The sequence below is a fragment of the Neofelis nebulosa genome, chromosome 2 (genome assembly GCF_028018385.1).
Source record: "Neofelis nebulosa isolate mNeoNeb1 chromosome 2, mNeoNeb1.pri, whole genome shotgun sequence".
In the NCBI taxonomy this organism is placed as follows: Eukaryota; Metazoa; Chordata; class Mammalia; order Carnivora; family Felidae; genus Neofelis; species Neofelis nebulosa.
Window position 1 is genome coordinate 11,336,339 of NC_080783.1, and position 18,356 is coordinate 11,354,694.

The 18,356-nt window shown below is 35.9% G+C and overlaps 1 protein-coding gene across 11 annotated transcripts in view; it reads right to left on the minus strand.

The window, feature by feature from the left end:
- Window positions 1-286: 286 nt before the first annotated feature.
- AGFG1 (ArfGAP with FG repeats 1) overlaps window positions 287-18,356 on the minus strand; it is a 72,876-nt gene continuing 54,806 nt past the window's right edge. For 2 of the 11 annotated variants that reach the window (XM_058702492.1, XM_058702571.1), the window contains 10 exons: window positions 17,236-17,355; window positions 16,483-16,554; window positions 14,758-14,967; window positions 13,029-13,209; window positions 10,178-10,257; window positions 9,875-9,967; window positions 4,850-4,897; window positions 2,857-3,015; window positions 1,819-1,910; window positions 287-972 (listed from right to left, as the gene is read on the minus strand). In XM_058702492.1, coding sequence (XP_058558475.1) covers window positions 913-972; window positions 1,819-1,910; window positions 2,857-3,015; window positions 4,850-4,897; window positions 9,875-9,967; window positions 10,178-10,257; window positions 13,029-13,209; window positions 14,758-14,967; window positions 16,483-16,554; window positions 17,236-17,355 — 1,115 coding nt within the window. In that variant the 3' untranslated portion in view covers window positions 287-912. The remainder of the gene's footprint in view (window positions 973-1,818; window positions 1,911-2,856; window positions 3,016-4,849; window positions 4,898-9,874; window positions 9,968-10,177; window positions 10,258-13,028; window positions 13,210-14,757; window positions 14,968-16,482; window positions 16,555-17,235; window positions 17,356-18,356) is intronic. The other 9 variants (XM_058702522.1, XM_058702494.1, XM_058702530.1 and 6 more) reach the window with 9 other exon arrangements.

Genomic DNA, 18,356 nt, shown 5'->3' on the forward strand with positions numbered 1-18,356 from the left:
TCACAAAATTAAGAAGTTGCAAAGAAATTAGAAGGATTACGGTGAATCTGACAAGCTACATTTAAATGCTTTACCACTGACATATTCCTGAATATAGCAGTCATAGTAGTTTTAATAAATTTTCTACATGGCCTTTTTATAAAATTTTCTCTTTTAGACATAAAAGTTAGTCACTAGAAGTCTTCTGAAATTCTAATTTAAGAATTCAAGATGTTCTCAATTCACTACTCATATTTTAAGGCCACTTTGGTAAAGGCATTGCAGCAAGAACACAAAAACGATAGCATATTTTCTAATATTTATTTTTTTCACCTGCAAACTGTAGCAAAACATGATCAGCTTTATTATGCAGACAGGTATCCCTCTACATTTTTAAAGAATTTAGGTATGTATAAATAGAAGAGCTCTTAGAAAGGAAAAATTCAAGAATGAATAAAACCTTCCAATTTTGACTTTGTAACTTTCCAGTAGCAATGGTTAAAATGATTTTAGGTCATTCATTCCAAGATATATGACAGCACCTTAAAAGTGGCTGATCTATTTCCCCAGTAACATTTCTCACATAACAATGTGTTAAAGTTACAAATACTGATATGCACAAATAGCTAATTTCTAAGAAAAATATGTACAGTACTGCAGCATAATGAATGTGGTATCTGCAATAACTTAATATTAGCCAATTTTTAATATACATGATACCGCTACCTTTTTCTGCCAATTCACAGGTTAAAAGTTGTTACTGGAGCCCTCTGTTTTGCACATATTACCTGGTGTTTAATACACAATGCAGGCTTTTTAAAGACTTCTCTTGTGTTTAAAGCTAAGATCAGTGAAACAAGACAACAGTGCAAGAGGCGGAGAGATGTAATGTGACCACGTAAAAGTTCGTTCCAGTAAAGTGTCTATATAAGGCTATAAGAAAGGATTGGTTGATGAGCTTCCCGTTGGAAACTGTCCTGTTGGTGCACCAGTCTAAAGGAAAACATAAGACGAAGCAGACATGTAAGAGTGGTGTATGTGGGGAAAATAGGAAAATAAACTTTATTTGATTAAATCTAATTAAACAGTATTTACATTAGAAATTCCTTTATAACTACTGGCAATTACATTTATTCATTACTGTTATCAGCAACATATTATAATAAAACTATTAGGTGGTCTTTAATACCCATTACTTCAGGGGTGCCTGGGTGGCTCAGTCGGTTAAGCGGCCGACTTCGGCTCAGGTCATGATCTCGCGGTCCGTGAGTTCAAGCCCCACGTCAGGCTCTGTGCTGACAGCTCAGAGTCTGGAGCCTGTTTCAGATTCCGTGTCTCCCTCTCTCTGACCCTCCCCCATTCATGCTCTATCTCTCTCTGTCTCAAAAATAAATAAACGTTAAAAAAATAAAATTTAAAAAAAAATAAAAAAAATTAAAAAATACCCATTACTTCATATAACTCTCATAACAGATTCTCAGAAAGGACTTGGCCCTTAAGAAAATGCATTTATGATTCAAACCAAACCTCCGACTTCAAGCCCTTTTCATACTGTTCACTAAACCTACAGCCACTCATAAAATGTCATGTTGACAAGAAAGCAGACAAGTCTCAAGTTCTAAAATAGCTTATTTACTGTCCATGTTTTGATCTGCAACTGATTCATGTGTGGTTTTTAAATCACAAAAGGATCGTGCATGACAGCCATCTCAGTTTGTAAAATCTCATCACATGACATCAATAGAGTAACAGCATCTAGCAGAGTCACAACCTGGTTTTCCTAATCCGCAAATAATACACAACAACTTATGCAAGTGCTTAAAACTGTGTCTCACTTACCATAAAAGGATTACTAGATACTCCAGCAGCTGCAACTTGACCAAAAGGGGTCACCACTGGCTTGCTTTGTCCAAATGCTGCAAAACCTGCACCTTGTTAAAACAGAACCACCAATTATAAGCCATACCTTTAAGAGACAATCTGGTAACTTGTAAAACTTCAGAAGGAGTTTCAGAGGAATTCCCACCAGGGCAATAGTAAAGTACCAATATGAAATTGTTGGGTCTCATGCTCTTTCATATACCAGAGACAGAACTTCCTGTGGCACATCTCAAAAGAGCTTCCACACAGCTCCTCAGAAATGGTTAATTCTAATCTTTCTCAGCTACATCAACTGCTGGCATTTCAAAGGATGGAGTTAACAGATGAGCCTGGGACAGACTATCTGAGACGGGCTCTGAGTGCAACACAATGGTTTCGTGTGAACAGCGCAGTATTCCTTAGGAAATATTTTATCATTATGGCTCTGCCATGGACCCAATTTTTACCTGACTTCAAAAAAGAAAACACACAGTTATCATTTAAGAATAATCTTCAAATCTACGGACTTTCAAACTTTAGCAAATGAACTTAATGGGTAAAAAAAACAACCCTGGTCTCTACTGAAAGTTCCTGAAAACAAGTAACAAACTCTATAGTTACCTAATTGGAAATGTGGTCTACACCACCAAAGTAAATAATTTATACAAAAAATACACACGCAAAACAAAAACACTCAAGGTCTTTTAAAATCAAGAGGAACATCAGAACATAGATATACTATTCAGACAGACACTGGGGATTCTGAGAAGAAGGGGTAGTCTTTAGAGAGTCTCTGATTTCTCCTAAATCTATAACCTGGTTACAAGATCTCACCAAAGCACTCCACTTTCCAAGGCCCAAATCACCAAGGGCGTCTATATTTGCGTAGTAAACGTTAGCAGACAACGCCAATACCACGGCATTCTTTAGACGAGCCTCTTTGTCCAAACGTACAACGTCACGATACACGGAGGACATCTGAGGTCGACTTACAGCTAGTCGAGTGCTGGATCTTACCATTCGGCTGTTGAGGAAACGCTGTCTGCTGAGGGAAAGCTGCTTGGGCCGGGAAGGCGGGCTGCTGGAAGCTGCCACTAAAGCTGGTGGGCAGACTGTAGGGCGCAGGAGTCCCGAACCCCGCAGGCATGCTCATGGACGCGGTGCCAAAGGTCGCAGCTGACAGACAAAACAAGGGCTGATCATTTCCACACAACAGAGCAGGCTTTGTTTCTCATACCACATGTTACAGCACAATTTGCCTCGAAAAATATGAAGATGCACATTAAAGGCATTTTAAATTCCAAAACTCTTAACAAAGTTAGCAGTGAGCTTTAGCACTCTACAGTTGAACACAATCTATAACATTTTGTTCTCCTGAAACCCAACGAAGAATAAAGCTATCATTTGAAATCACAAGAAAACTTCTCAAAATAATTATAGACAGTTCAAGTCTAAATAAATGGCAGTCAACTTCTAATCATCATGCAATTCACATGTATCCTAGCATACATTTTTTAGTTTCACTTTGCTATATACGTAAAATGGCCCAAAATTTAGTTTTGTCCACTGAACTGTCTACTATAATGTAATAAAGTATGTTCTGAAAAAAAATTTTTTAGACCTCTAAAAAATAGTTCACCAAAATTAACAAGACTTACAGGAGAAATAGGGTTAGAAGCAGGCCACTCAAAACCTATGCAGCTTTGTACCCAGAGCCCAAAAAGGGTAGGAGGGGGAGGGGTTTCTCTAATAAAACTACCCACAAAATTAAAAGAATATGTGAAGTTCCCAATACATCAATTCCAAAAGAAATATAGATGGATACCCATTTCTTGTTTGGAAGATAAACAGACTGCTCTGGATACGGGGTTTAAGGTTAGGACTGCTGAGTGAAAGAAATTGGGGCAAAATGCACAAAGACTGAAGAGGAAGTGAAATAAGCATTCTTAGAAAAGATGGATGTAGGGTGAATGAGCACTGTGATCAATACCGCACTGAAATCCGTGTGTGAACGACCAGTACGTATGTGGTAATGCTGCCATCCTTCCCCCACTTATAAATTACTTATAATCGAATCTGCAGCACAGAAACACATGTAGTAGTAAAACAATTTATTACTTACTACTAGTGAAGATTAAAAACAGAACCTTCTGAATAATGTCCTAGAAAAAGTCTCAGTAAAGTAAGAGCCAATAATGGTGCTTTTAATAGAGAATACTAGTAATTACAATAGTGAAATAGTGTTGGCATGATGCTATCAAAAACGTGGCAGTTCACTGAATTTCCTGATATAAAAAAATTTACCAATTTGACCTCTGATTTAAGGCATAGGAATTAATAACTAAAAATGTCACACAGACTTCTATTTTATTGAAAAAAACCTGAGAGTCATGTTACAGATACTGCCCAAAGTAATCTTCATAATCCTATTGTTTATATCAAGGCAATTTTTCTCAATGAACCCAATTAGAATGCCAAATTTCTTGAAATTACTATTGATGACAGAAAGGAAAAACAAGCCACTAGGAAGCAAGTGAACTAAAGAATAATAAGCACACTGCAAGGGAAACAGAAGGGTTTCATAACAGACAACAACGCACTGACGAACTTTGACAAATCACTTTTAAGAAAGCACTAAAAAGCGCAACTTGTATACAGTTAAGCAAAACCAAACTCCATGGAATAACGTGGTAAGATGGTTTGGTGTGTCGAAAAGGTGTCAAAGTACTATGAAATCAAACTCAAGAAAAATAATCAAAAAAGCTATTAACATTCTAACGTGACCATGGAGGTAAGCAACAATGCTTTTCAGCGTTAAAAACAAATCACCACAATTTTCGTGTAACTTTAAATATAATGTAACCCCGATGCCACACATCCATGCCCACTCCATTTTAAAACATGGAAAAAACTCAATTCCACATGCAGGGATCCAGAACACTAGCAGAAGCTTCCACAAGCAGGTAGACAGATTGCCACACAAATCTAGGTATTAGTTGTGGCCACCTACCAAAATGAGCGTGAGGGAACACTTGAGAATGCATTGCTCCAGAAAGGCCTTACGGAAAGCCATAGAGAGACCAATGTCAATTAACTTATGGTTAACTATTGTCAAAGCAAATCTGTTTCATTAAAAACTTTTAAAATTAGAATACACTGTTACAAAGTAGGTAGCATAAGAACACATATAAAAACATATCCACCAAGAGTTTTTTTAATTTCAACTATATTCACGACACTGTAATATTTAACCTGTTTGAAGTAAAAGGGAGATCGCCAATAATACCAGAAAAATAAGTATCGAATGAAAAAAAACATTTATGAAATCCACTTTTAAATAAATGCTAACGTATTTTTCGTATCAAGATACAACTGTGTCCATAACAAGACTTTGTCTCATGAATTACACCCCAAATTGCTATTTGCAGGATCATCTAAAATGATCTAGAATCTACCTTTTGCCTCTAGAAAGTCGGATCTTGCAGACAGCACCTGGATGATGTTTGACTGTTTTCTTTACAACTCTGTACGCTAACTAAAAATACATAGATAACTCAAGCGAACTACGTATTATGAAAGGGAGAAATTATTCAATGCAGCTCATTAGAAAGGTAAGTGCAACTTTCAACTGAAAATGTTAATGGCTGAAAAGAGAGATGAGAAAAGTGCATCTTCTGCAAATCTTACCTGGCATAACTGAGGCCAGAGAGGTTACATACAAATAAACGTAATGAACAGAAAACAAGTTTAGGTTGTTAAGTACTAGAAACTTTTTGTTTGTTTTAACCTTCTGGAGTGGAATTGTTTCTAAAATACAGGTCCATCTATGTATGCTTTTTACATTAGCAAACTTTACCAATTAAGTTTGGGGAAACAGAGCAACTGGGAGAGAAGAGTGGTTGTGAGTCTTGGTTCTGTCATTTTCTAACTACGAGACATTATGTAACCTCCACAGGCTTCAGTTTCCTCATTTGCAAATAGAGGGTACAGGTACAGGGATAACAATACCTACTTTATTTACAAAGCTGCAGTAAAAATAAATTTGACAATAAAATTTTTAAAATGATGTAAATATTCAATGAATGTATTTTACTTGCAAATCACTTTAAAAGATGTGTACTTAAAAGATACACCAGTACTGTGTTATGAATTCAACAAAGAGGTAATTCGGGGGAAGGATTCTATAATAAATAAGGTAGGTCACTTTATGTTTATCTCCTTTCTTACAGCACGTTAAGTCTCTTGAGAAGTTCTACGATAAAATGCGGGTTAAATTGTTTATACCAGCATTTCCCATGTATATCTGAGCATAGAACACTTTCCCATGGAGTATTTGATAACATCTCAAGAGACATGCTGTACAAAATACACTCTGATAAAAACCGACCTTTAGTCAACAGTGACTGCGAACCAATATGAATTGCTGTTGCCTCAGCCTGCAACAACGATGCCCTCTCAAGTTCTAGCCCTGGAATGCTGTAATGCCCATTCTGGATACACCACCATGTATAAGGAATCACAAGTTACACATTATTTTGTGACTAGCTTCCTTTATTTTAGCCTGATGTTGCAGCATGTCCGCTTCATTATTTTTTGTCAGTATTTCATTACTTTTTATTATCAAGCAAATTCCATTGTATGATTATAACACATCTGGTCTACCCCTTCATCAGTTGATGGACATTTTGAGTTGTTTCCTCCCTTTGGCTATCATGAATAATGCTGCAACGGAACATCTGTGCGCCAGTTTCTATGTGGATGTACATTTTCATTTCTCTTAGGTATATTCATAATGAGCGGAATGGGTGGAACCAGTGGAAACTATGCTAGTTTAGAAGAGTTCTAGGTACAAATATTTGTGCCGTTAATTAATTTTGAACCCTTAAGGCAAACCCATCAAACCAGTCTCCCCCTAGATAATAAAACAAGGACACTAGCCTAGATGCTACTGTGATTTTCAGCTCTACATCTCTATTAAGTTTACCTCCTGGGGGGGGGGGGGGGAATCTTTAAAATCTTTGTTCATTCATTCATGTGGCTCAGTCAGTTGAGCATCTGACTCTTGATTTTGGCCCAGGTCATGACCCCAGAATCGTGGGATCGAGCCCTGCGTCGGGCTCTGGAGCTGCACGTAGAGCCTGTGTAAAGGTTCTCTCTCTCCTTCTGCCCCTTTCCCCTCACTCTCTCTAAAATTATTTTTTTTAAAAATCATTCATTAAAATGAAGTTAGGGAAATAATAAAGACTTTTCATTCCACAGCAAAGGAGAGATTGAAGAGTTTTAACAGAATTCCATAATAATTGAAAACTGCATTAAATCTGTTAGATTTAAGGTCTCAAGAGCCCTCTTTTTTTTAAAAAATGCTATTACAGAATCCTAAAATAAAAAAGGTCTTAGGCCATACTGGCTGATATCCTAATGAAAGTTTCTATGTAACATAGCAGAAGAAAATTAAAGCCTCAAAGCTTTATAGATGCAGAAGAAAAATTATTAAAATATGTATTTTAAGAAAGAAATGTTATCAGTAAAGTTTTACATTTTATTATGCAATCCGTCTTTCAAAAGCTACTTCAAATGGAATTCAACAATATATTTGAAAGCAACAAAAAATATTTCCTAAAGAATATTAATTTTGACACTGGAAATTCCTGAGCATAGTGAGCATAGTGTATTTGTCAAAATGTTGCTCATATTTCAACTTCAATAGAAACATATATAGCTAACATTTACTTTTCATCAATTCTGTAACAATTTAATGAAGGTGACCAATGTGATAAATCAAAGCAGTTTATAAAGAGAAATTTTTTAACCTTGAAATAAAAATTTATGGACACAGATTTACCTTTCGATAAATTTTTCTTAGCCTAATACTAAAATTACCTTATATTATCTGAACATATACTGTATGTTTTATATTAATGTACATCCTATGTAGAACCTTAACTTTAAAGGACTTTCATACTCTACATAAAACAAGCAAAAAAATAAAAAATAAAAAGCCCTTAATTCTAGTGACAAAACTAACTTCAAGGTAGTCATGAAAGGAAAATAATAGGAAAGATTTACCATACAGGACAATGCAAACACCATGCAAAGATGATTTGTATCATCTAAATTCTCACAAAAACCCTGCCAATAGGAGAATATTATTCACATTCTATAGAGAAGGCCAACAATAGGGCTCAGAGAAGTTCAATCAATACAAGTTTTAGCCAAGGCACAATTTGAATTTCCATCTTTCTGTTGTCAAATGGGGTTATGATAGCTATAAATGTTTCAACAGTATCTTGTCAATAATTTTAAACACTCAACAAATGTTAGTACATCTTTCTATCATCTTTATTCATCACACAACTAATACATAAAAAGCATCTTAAGATCACCGCAAGTAAATACTAAATCAGGATTTGAACACAAGTCTGGCTGTACCCAAAACATATCCACACTTAACTTTTCTGAGCCTCAGTTCCCTCAGCTGTCAAGGAGTGATTAAAACATTTATTTGATGAGAGCTAAAAGGATTAAACGACACAATGCACAAATCCCTATGTGACGTGAGACATTTTACAAATTCATTCTGCCAAGTCAAAATAGCATGCTAAGAAAGGGAAATGTTACATGTATCATAACTGATGAATATTTTTGTCTGAAACACACAGAAACGAAAACAATCACTGATTAGGTGTACTTGAATTCTAACACAAACCATTTTTTAAAAATTATCTGTGAAAATACTTATTAAACATCGATCATGCGAGATACCAACAAATTATGACTAAAGACATTTATTTAAAAGGAAAGTTATAGTTCAAACTCCATTAATACCACAATTCTTAATCTTGCCTATGACAGAGATTTACTAGTAAATACCAATTCTTATGGCACAAATTATGTTACAAGCACCTTACTTTTTCCAGATTCCACACCAATATATGCCATACGCTGAAAGCTTTAGTTCTAAATGTACCGGGACACATACACAAAAACAGAGCTGGCCAACTTGAGGTTTACTGGGTATCCAGCAACTCCACACACACTTGTTGACGCTCCAAGGTACTGGCCAACAGTTCTGGTGTTCAGGTTGATAAGACAAAAATCAAAGAGGCTCAATACAAAAAAATATGTGGCTGGCTTGCAGTATGAACCAAAAACAAAAAAAGGGAAGGAATAAAGAGGATTAAAAAATTATCAAGAGAAAATATTAAAATACCATTCCCTAAATCAAATCAGGTTTGTGTAAGTTAAAAAACGTGAACACTCTAAAAGAGATAAGCACTGGAAAAGACGTGATTTTTAAGACCTCACGTAACAAAGCTCATTCCTTCCTTGCCATCTCGTGGAGAGGAAAATAAGAAACAAAAACACTTCTCGTAAGTTTTTTCTATTAAGACTGAATGAGTAGTAACCAGTTAATTCCAAAACCCGATCACCAAATAAGTCAGAATTTCGGTGTTCAAAGTCCCACCTTGGTCACAAAGTGGCTGCAGGGCGCAGGGCTCTAAGGAGGCCTCGCCTCCACACTTGGGCTTCCTCACCTGAAGAATGAAAGCAGGGAATGGGGACCAGGGGGCGCCAGAGAATTTCTAGGGTTCCTCTCAAATATTAGAAGTCCAGGATTTTATAAACTTTCAGCTAGCGTAGGTCTTTTTTTTTTTTTTTTTTAATGTTTTCACATTTATTTATTTTTGAGAGACAGAGAGAGACAACGTGAGTGAGGGAGCGAGCGGCAGAGAGAGAGGAAGACCTAGAATCCGAAGCAGGCTCCAGGCTCTGAGCTGTCAGCACAGAGCCCAACGCGGGACTGGAACCCACGAACCACGAGATCATGACCTGAGCCGAAGTCAGACGCTCAACCGACTGAGCCACCCAGGCACCCCCAGCTAGTGTATGTCTTTATGGACAAACTCTTCCATCCACTTCCCATTCACTACAGTAACAAAGAAGAGCTTTATTTTCTGATGTTCTTCCCATGATGTCTTTGTAATAAATACCTTTTCCAAAGCTTTCTGTTCTATAATCTATATTTATTTCTTACCTGTTGCTCCTCTGGCATTGGTCTGAAATGGATTTGTAGAAGATGCCACAGAAGGACCAGCAGCAGCAACAAATGGATTTGTGGAAGGCGTAGCTTTAAAAAATTAGAAAATATGCTATGAAATCCTAACATATTTGTATTCAGTCATTTAAAATATTTGTTCATACATTTATGAAGATCAGAAAACTAGAGCTTTTGGATAATAAATTGTTGCTCTGACTGCCTTCCAGTACCTGTAAGAAAATGTTCTACAGTATACACAGGCTCTTTAGAAAATCCGGTATATATACCAGAAACACGTACCTCCAAATGGAGCAGGCACACTCGAAGAAGCAGGCTGTGTCTGTGCAGAAGCACCCACGGGCACTGTTCCAAAAACATTGCTGAAAATAAATACAGAAAGAGTTCTTTTTATTCATTTTTTAAAGCAAGGCTAATCTATCTATAGGGTGGCCATAAAATGTGGAAACAGGTAATACTGAACACATCATGTATCACAGCTGTTCTTAAACTCTGGAGTCTGGTCTCATTTACATTCTTTTTTTTTTTTTTTTTAACTAGGCTCCCCGCCCAACATGGGGCTTGAACTAAGGACCCTGAGATCAAGAACCGCGTGCTCTTCTGACTGAGCCAGCCAGGAGGTCCAGGACTCATTTACGCTCTGAACCGAGAACTCCAAAGAGTCTTTGTTTAAATGTGCTATATTAACAATACGTATATACAGAAATTAAAATGGAAAAATTTTTAAATCTTATACTTTTAAAATTAACTATAAAGCCATTATACACTAACGTAAGTAGCATTTTTAGGATAAAGAACTATATTTTCCAAAACGAAAGGAACTTAAGAGTCACAACATTTTTGCAAATCCCTTCAATGGCTGGGCTTAACAGAAGATCAATCTCCTGTAATATGTCGTTTATGTAAAAGTGTATGAAAAAAACTGCTCTCATAGACATCTAGCTAAACAAACTAGGAGAATCTGAATAGTTTCTTCAGATACTTGTGAATATTTTCCTTGACATCACAGCCAAAACGACAGTGATAATTTCCTAAAGGTTAGCTACAAAATGGAATTTGAAATCCTATCAATGAACTCCTTTGTGCTCTCTGAAGTAACATCTACTAATCTATCTTGCACTTTAAATGAATCTTTTACCATTTTTGTATCATTTGGGAAAATATCTGATACAAATCTTCCAAATGTTAACAATTTCCTTATACAAAATCAAAAACTATCACTGCTCATCTTATCAAAAAGTAATGTAGAGCTGTCGAGTTCATGATGGAGTCAATAAACTTTCCAAAATTCTAATATTTGCTTTGGAAGTGTGAATTTTGTCAGTTATTTTCCTTAAAGTGACAGACTTCAATTATTTCATTTTTGAGAAAATGTGTGCCAGATATCCAAATCTGAACAACCATGGTTTATCAGTCTTAAGGAAAAATGGCGTTCCATAAAACAAGTGGCTGGTTCATTCCACAATTTAACCACACAAGCTGATTTTCCAGAAGCTACCTACCATACTTCAATATGCATCAGAACCACGTGATGTATCTACCTTATCTGAATACACAGCAAGTTAAGAAAACATTATGTAAGGGTCAAGATTTAATCAAGTTAAATTTCTTTACTGTTTCATCAAGAATATTTGTAAGAATATATACATAAGTCATGGGGACGTAATGTACAGCATGGTGACTACTGTCAATAATACTGTAGTTCGTACTTCAAAGTTATCAAGAGAGTAAATCCTACGAGTTAGCTTTGTGTGGGGACGGACACAAACTACATTTACTATAATCATTTCCCAGTGCATACAAATATCAAACCATTATGTTGTACACCTGAAATCAATGTTAAATATCAATTATACCTCAATAAAAAAAATTAGAAGAAGAATATTCAGAAGAAAAACAATCAAGACTATTCACAAGTAAAACTGAAAGTGGTGTAAGAAATACAGTGACTATTACATGACTTAGGACAGTTGGTGTCATGGCCTTAGTCTGTGCTATGGCACTACCAAGTTTTTACTTGCCATTGTTTTTGTGCCATCGATACAAATGTCAAATACTGAAAACACAACCAACCCCTCAGAATTATTATGAATAGAGTTTGAACTTCACAGACCCCTTGGAAGCGTCTCAGGTACCCAAAATGTTCCATGGACCACTAAGATACTGTAATATAATACCAATAAACCACCTGTTAAATATACCTCTCTGTTTCCAGACTGTATGGTTACCTTGCAATAGGTCACGACTGTTATCTAACATAGACAATCTTAATGAAAGAAAAATAATAAATACTCTAAACTGTTCTTTGGATTCAATTTTTCCCATCTGGCTGTAAAAGTAATTACTAGAGAGTCCAAGTCATTAGCGTTACAATCCTCCCACTTCTCCCTAGAAAAGATGCTAAAAGAAAATTAAAAAAAAAAAAAAAACACACCTCAGATAACAAAAAAAAGAAGAGACAATCTACAGGACAGAAAACACTTGGATAAAACACTGCACAGCTAAGTCACCTATACTTCTGGGTCTGTTTCCTTACTACAAAATGAAGAAGTTACAATTAGAAGTGTTTTTAAAGATCTATTGCTGTTAAAATGTGTTAGACTTCCTGCTGCCTAGAATTCCTTCATTCCACACGAATCTGAGCACAGTAATGGATATGCTATGTGTACCAGTGGGACACCGGAGAGATATAGAATGGGGTCTTGAGTTGTCTTGCAAACATATCTAAAAATGTTTATTTACAACTAAAGCTACATGTTACTTTCAGTGTTTAGTCTTCGTGACTGAAAACTGTACCTTAAAAGTATATAATTTGCTAAATGGATTCTCTGCTCAGTATAATTAAATCCGTATATAACTCTCCATTTTGAGACGTGTACATACTCTCAATTACACTTCCGTGTTCAAGGAAGAGAAGTAACAAAACCTTTGAGTAAGTAAGATAAAATGGCAATCACTCAAGGATTATATTTTAATTAGCAGATTCAACTCCGTTTCTGCAAACTTACAAAAATATTCAAGAATTTTAAAAATGTGTCCCCAAACAGCCATTATTTAACATCATTATTCAGCGTTGAACTAAAAAACAAAAAAGAGAAAACACGAAGCAGGAACACGGACAAAGACAAGGTACCTGCTAGCATTACTTGTGGAAGTATACGCGTTACTGGACGTGGCCGCGGAGCTGAAAACGCTGTCGAGTTCTGCCAGGGCTGCGTATTTGTCTGAAGATGCACTTGACTGACTGGGAACTGAAACCACAGAACCAACAGGAGGTTTACCTGTGGTCCCAAAACCACTCCCCTGATCACCACCTATAAACAAACAAAAACAATTACACCGAAAACTTAGTTATTATGCTTTCAATTTACCAACCACATGTGCCATGAAACACATGCAAATTTAATTTTTCAAATTTTTTAATTTTAGAGAGAGAGCACATGAGCAGGGGAGAGGGGCAGAGGGGGGAGGGGGAGGAGGGAGGGAGAGAGGGAGAGAGAGAGAGAGAGAGAGAGAGAGAGAGAGAGAGAGAGAGAAAATCTCAAGTAGGCTCCGTGCTGCACATGGATCCCACAACTCTGGGATCATGACCCTGAGTCGCAATCAAGAGTCGGGATATTCAACCAACTGAGCCACCAAGGTGCCCTGAAACATGTAAATTTAAAACTACTTTAATGCTAAGCGAATAAATAGACAAGAATTCTGTAGTCTTATCTAATAAACTATCTACAAACTATTAGACAAGATTAATTGCTATACACACCACTGTGGTAAAGACAGGATACAGTTTCTGTAACAAAAACTAAGGTGGGGCACCTGGGTGGCTCAGTCAGTTAAGCATCCAACTGCTGATTTCAGTTCAGGTTATGATCTCACAGTTCGTGAGTTCAAGCCCTGCGTCCTGCGTTGGGCTCCACACCGACAATGCGGAGCCTGCTTAGGGGATTCTCCATCTCCCTCTCTCTCTACCCCGCCCATTTGCGCGCACTCTCTCTCAAAATAAATAAACTTAAAAACAAAAAGCAAAGAATCTGTACCATTGTCTAAATTATGCATAAGGAGCAAATTCTCAAAGTGCTACATTAACATCTCCAAAACAGGTGCGTGTCATTCAAGTGAACATAAAAATTTCTAAAATGCCAGACCTAATGAGAACAATCCATTAATAATACCATCTTCCCAGGGTTTTCCATGAAAAAAATTAGAGACAGTAGTACGAGGAAACATTTACACAGCACTTATTATGTGCCAGGCACTGTTCTAAATGACTTAGATGTGATAATACATATGAGCTCAATGCTATTACTGCCCTATGAGATGAGATGAGAAAACAGCTACAGAGATTCGGATGCAGAATCCAGTCCAAAAGCAGACCTCTACTGTTCCCTACCACACTGTGCATTCTGAGAGGCAAAATACTGGCCTTAAGATCAAAACCAGGTATAAAAATATTCTATAAAACTAATGGCTTTTAATACCAAAATATTAATAGTAAAAATAGCTCAAAATGAATATATTATAAAAACAACCAAATAACGCTCCAGTCAGCATTATTAATTGGATTTGCTGGCCCTCTATAGCCTCAGAACAGTGAAGCATGCTTTCTAAGACAAAATTAAATTTTGTCAATTATTTTCTTTTAGAATTAGAAGTTTACAAATAGTTCCTAGTTTTCTAGGCCTTCCAAAAGACCTATTATTATTTCGCATCAAAAATGTGCCGAATGGTCATGAACATTTAGTGTACGCAGAATTTCTTTACAACTAAAAAAAGCATAACAACCTTAAATTGCAATAAACACAACTGAATTCAGAGGACTATGTTATTACAAATTTGTATTTATTTTGTGTAAAGCTTAATACCTTGCCCAGCACTAAAGATATTGTCTAAATTAGCAAGTGCTGCGTATTTGTCTGTAGTCTGCAGACCAGCTTTGTTCGTTGAAACTTTACTAACAGCTGATGCTGTTTGATGACTCTGGGAAGTATTGAAGGTTCCAAAATCAGCACTGGAGGATTTGGGGAAGTTATCAAAATGAGCAAAATTAGCATTTACTGATCCAGCACTTCCACCTGTAACAGAATAAACAGAACACTTGAAATTTCTAGACTTTTCCCAAAATCCTTTGATAGATTATATGATCATTTCTTCCTTAAGTGTTCTATAAGCAATCTTACATTCTTAGAATTAACAACTGGCAAGCGGTATTCAACTTTAATCTTCTATTTACGTATGACTGTAATTTGGGGAACTAGATTTTCAAAGATCCTGGCAACATGGAGCGTAACAAATTTCTATGTGTAATTATCTACCCTGAAGTGAAGACTATAATTCACAGAGGAGTAATTCCATGCTTGCTGGATTTGAGGCTTAGTTACCTTAATATTCATATATACATATATATATGTATGTATATATATATGTTAATACATTATACATATATATATACACATTACACGTATATATGTTAATATTCATATATATGTGTATACACACACACACACACACACACACACACACACACACACACACACACACTGTCTCTCTCTCTCTCACACATATATATTACTATGACCTTTTACTAGTTCTCCCTAAACGGATTTCCATCGACAAGATGCAAAGTATTTTATGCTATAAGCTCTTACAGCTCCAATGGAGACCTGGTGGCAACAAATCCCAGAGCAGAGATTTAAAATGTTTAAGATGTACTGTTTTGATCCACAATTTCTTAAAAAGTGGTCTTTGAGCTCTGGAACTTATTTTACTTGAAGAGTTAATATTTAATTCCACATAATAATATTGTAATATATATACAGTATCAGTAAAATCATACCCTATTATATAGTTCAAGGAATAAAAATTATAGCATACAATATATAATCTTTTGAGACTTATAAGATCATAATTCATCTAATGGTCTATCGTACATCCTGCTAAGATTTTGAAGACTGTTCTGGTTACCAGAGACTTTCCTAAAGCACTACCAGAAGACTAAAGCCAGAATAGTTCATTTTATGCTTTTGATGCTATACTGTTGGTATTAGTTCTTCACACCTACACATTAGTTTCAGCAATGAGAACAGTATATACATTACAGCTATATATTAAAGTAACAGCAAAGCACAATTAACAGATATTTTAAAAGCAGAAAGAATACAGCCCTATTTAAAAAAGAGAACACAAACACTTTCCCATCAATCAGTGTATTTCAGACACTCTAAAATAAATATGGATAAAATTTCTTCCAGGAATAAACTCCAGTCCTTTGCAATTAAAAGTAGTGTGTGTTGGTATTTTAAGACTGTGGTCTGTTACAAGTAGCTGGTGAACATAGTACACAATACTAATCTTTCACAATTTTTATGATGAAATTTATTTCAAATTAAAAACTGAACTATTAAATCAACTCTTTTACTGTACACTATTGTGCTCTCTAAGTCTGAGCTTAGTAACAGTGAAGACACAGAAATGAGAGTTTCAGAATGATTACTATTAAAAGATGAATAACATTCTATAATCGAAAAATCCATGGAAGAGCATAAAACATACAAATCAGTAAAAGATGCCTACTTGACAACACAACTTACTGTTGGAAGCCTGGAGAGGAAAAGCTGAAGTAAATTCACCAAAACTGCAGCTAGATGAAAGCATTCTAAATGCTGGACAGCCAGAAATTATGTAAATGATGGAATTTAAAGAAGAAGAAAAAAAAAAAGAAAAGTGAAAGAAAAGGCTTTATAAGACAATACACAGAGTTAAAAGTTGAAAAAAAAGTCATCAGCCAAAGATCTCAACAAGGGTTCAACGGGATTCTGGAAACAATACTTAGTTCAGGGGAGAGTACTCACTGTCCAAAGCCCAATTCCTGCACAGAAAACTACTTCCAAGTCTGATTAAAGTGACTGTGAAATAATCTACTCTTGACTAATAGACTGACAATATTTATTGTCTCAAGCTTGCTGCCCTGAAAATTACTTACGTTTTTATTTCTATGGAAGCAATCAATTAGCTTCCTTTACTCAAAGCCTAAACCAATGTGTTCTGTGAACCTAACAAATTTTGAGGACTGTAATGCTCCTGTGCCTAAGAAATTTAAGGAAGATTCATATGCAGGAAAAGGAAGAGAACAGACACTGTGAATTAGACAACACACCAAGGAGTTCAAAAAAACCAGATGAACACAGAAAAAAATAAAGATTTCAGGTTTCCCCAGAGCTTTGTAAGATAGAACTATTTTTAAATCAAATAATTATAGAATTTAAGTTTAGAATAATTTTTTAAACTACGTGTAGAGAGTTTTGTATGTCAAAACGTTTACGCGTGACGCGGAGAAGCTCTACCTGGAGTTTGGGGCTGAAAAGGAGAGCGACTTGCTGTGGGGAAACCTCCAAAATCACTCGAGCCACTAGACTGTCCAAATGCACCAAAGTTTGCAAAATCTGCATTTGCAGAGTTCTGGGCTGTAAATGGTAAGGAACAATATATGTTAATGAATATGAAAATTATAAATGAAAAATATGACAAATGAATTTAAGAATCTTATGAGAAGTTTGTTTCACAACTTACTTTAAAGAGAATTCATTCAGAATCCAATTTTAAATCCTGCCAGTGCTGATTTAACCCGATGCCAAACAATTCATTAAAGGGTAGCCAAAAATTTCCCAAAACACTTTGTCCAACAATAAATTTGTACACAATACCCTTTGAGTGACCTCCGGAATAGTACTGCAAAAGTGACTCTACTGAAGGAAACTCTAAGAGCATGAAATATATGAGTTACAGTAAAGCAAACTGAGATGTAGGATACAGATTACATTCTGGGAAACTCAGATTTAAAATGGTGGTGAGTGATTCATCAGCTTTGTGAATCTAAAATAATGATACAAAGAAGTTTAAATTTCATTAATATTCTTTTTGGTTTTTTTTTTCCTAAGTTTACAACCATCTCACATCATGGCACGTAAAAATGAAAAAACTTAAATGTTTAACAAGGACATGACTGCCAAATAAATCACAGATAGTCACATTCTCTTCGAAGGCTGCTGTTCTGGCGAGTCTGGGTGACATCTGACTCCTGATTTCACCTCAGGTCATGATCTCATAGTTGTGAGATCAAGCCCCGAGTCGGTCTCCCGAGTCACACATGGAGCCTGCTTAAGATTCTCTCTCTCTCCCTCTGCCCCCTCCTGCTCATGCTCTTAAGGCGGGGGGGGGGGGGGGGGGGGGGGAAGCCTGCTATTTTTAATACATATTAAAATTTGAGAAATGAAAATAGCAAAATTTGTGACATTAGTGTACTTCAGACTCAGTGAAAAAGACCAACTGGTATTTCCCACTTGTCATTAACCTAAGAACAATTTTTTAGGCTTCCCTAAACTTAAAATATATAACTAAATACAACAATTCAAAAGGTTGTTTTTTTTTTTTAAAGGCTACAATAGATGCTGAATTAAGATTTTTA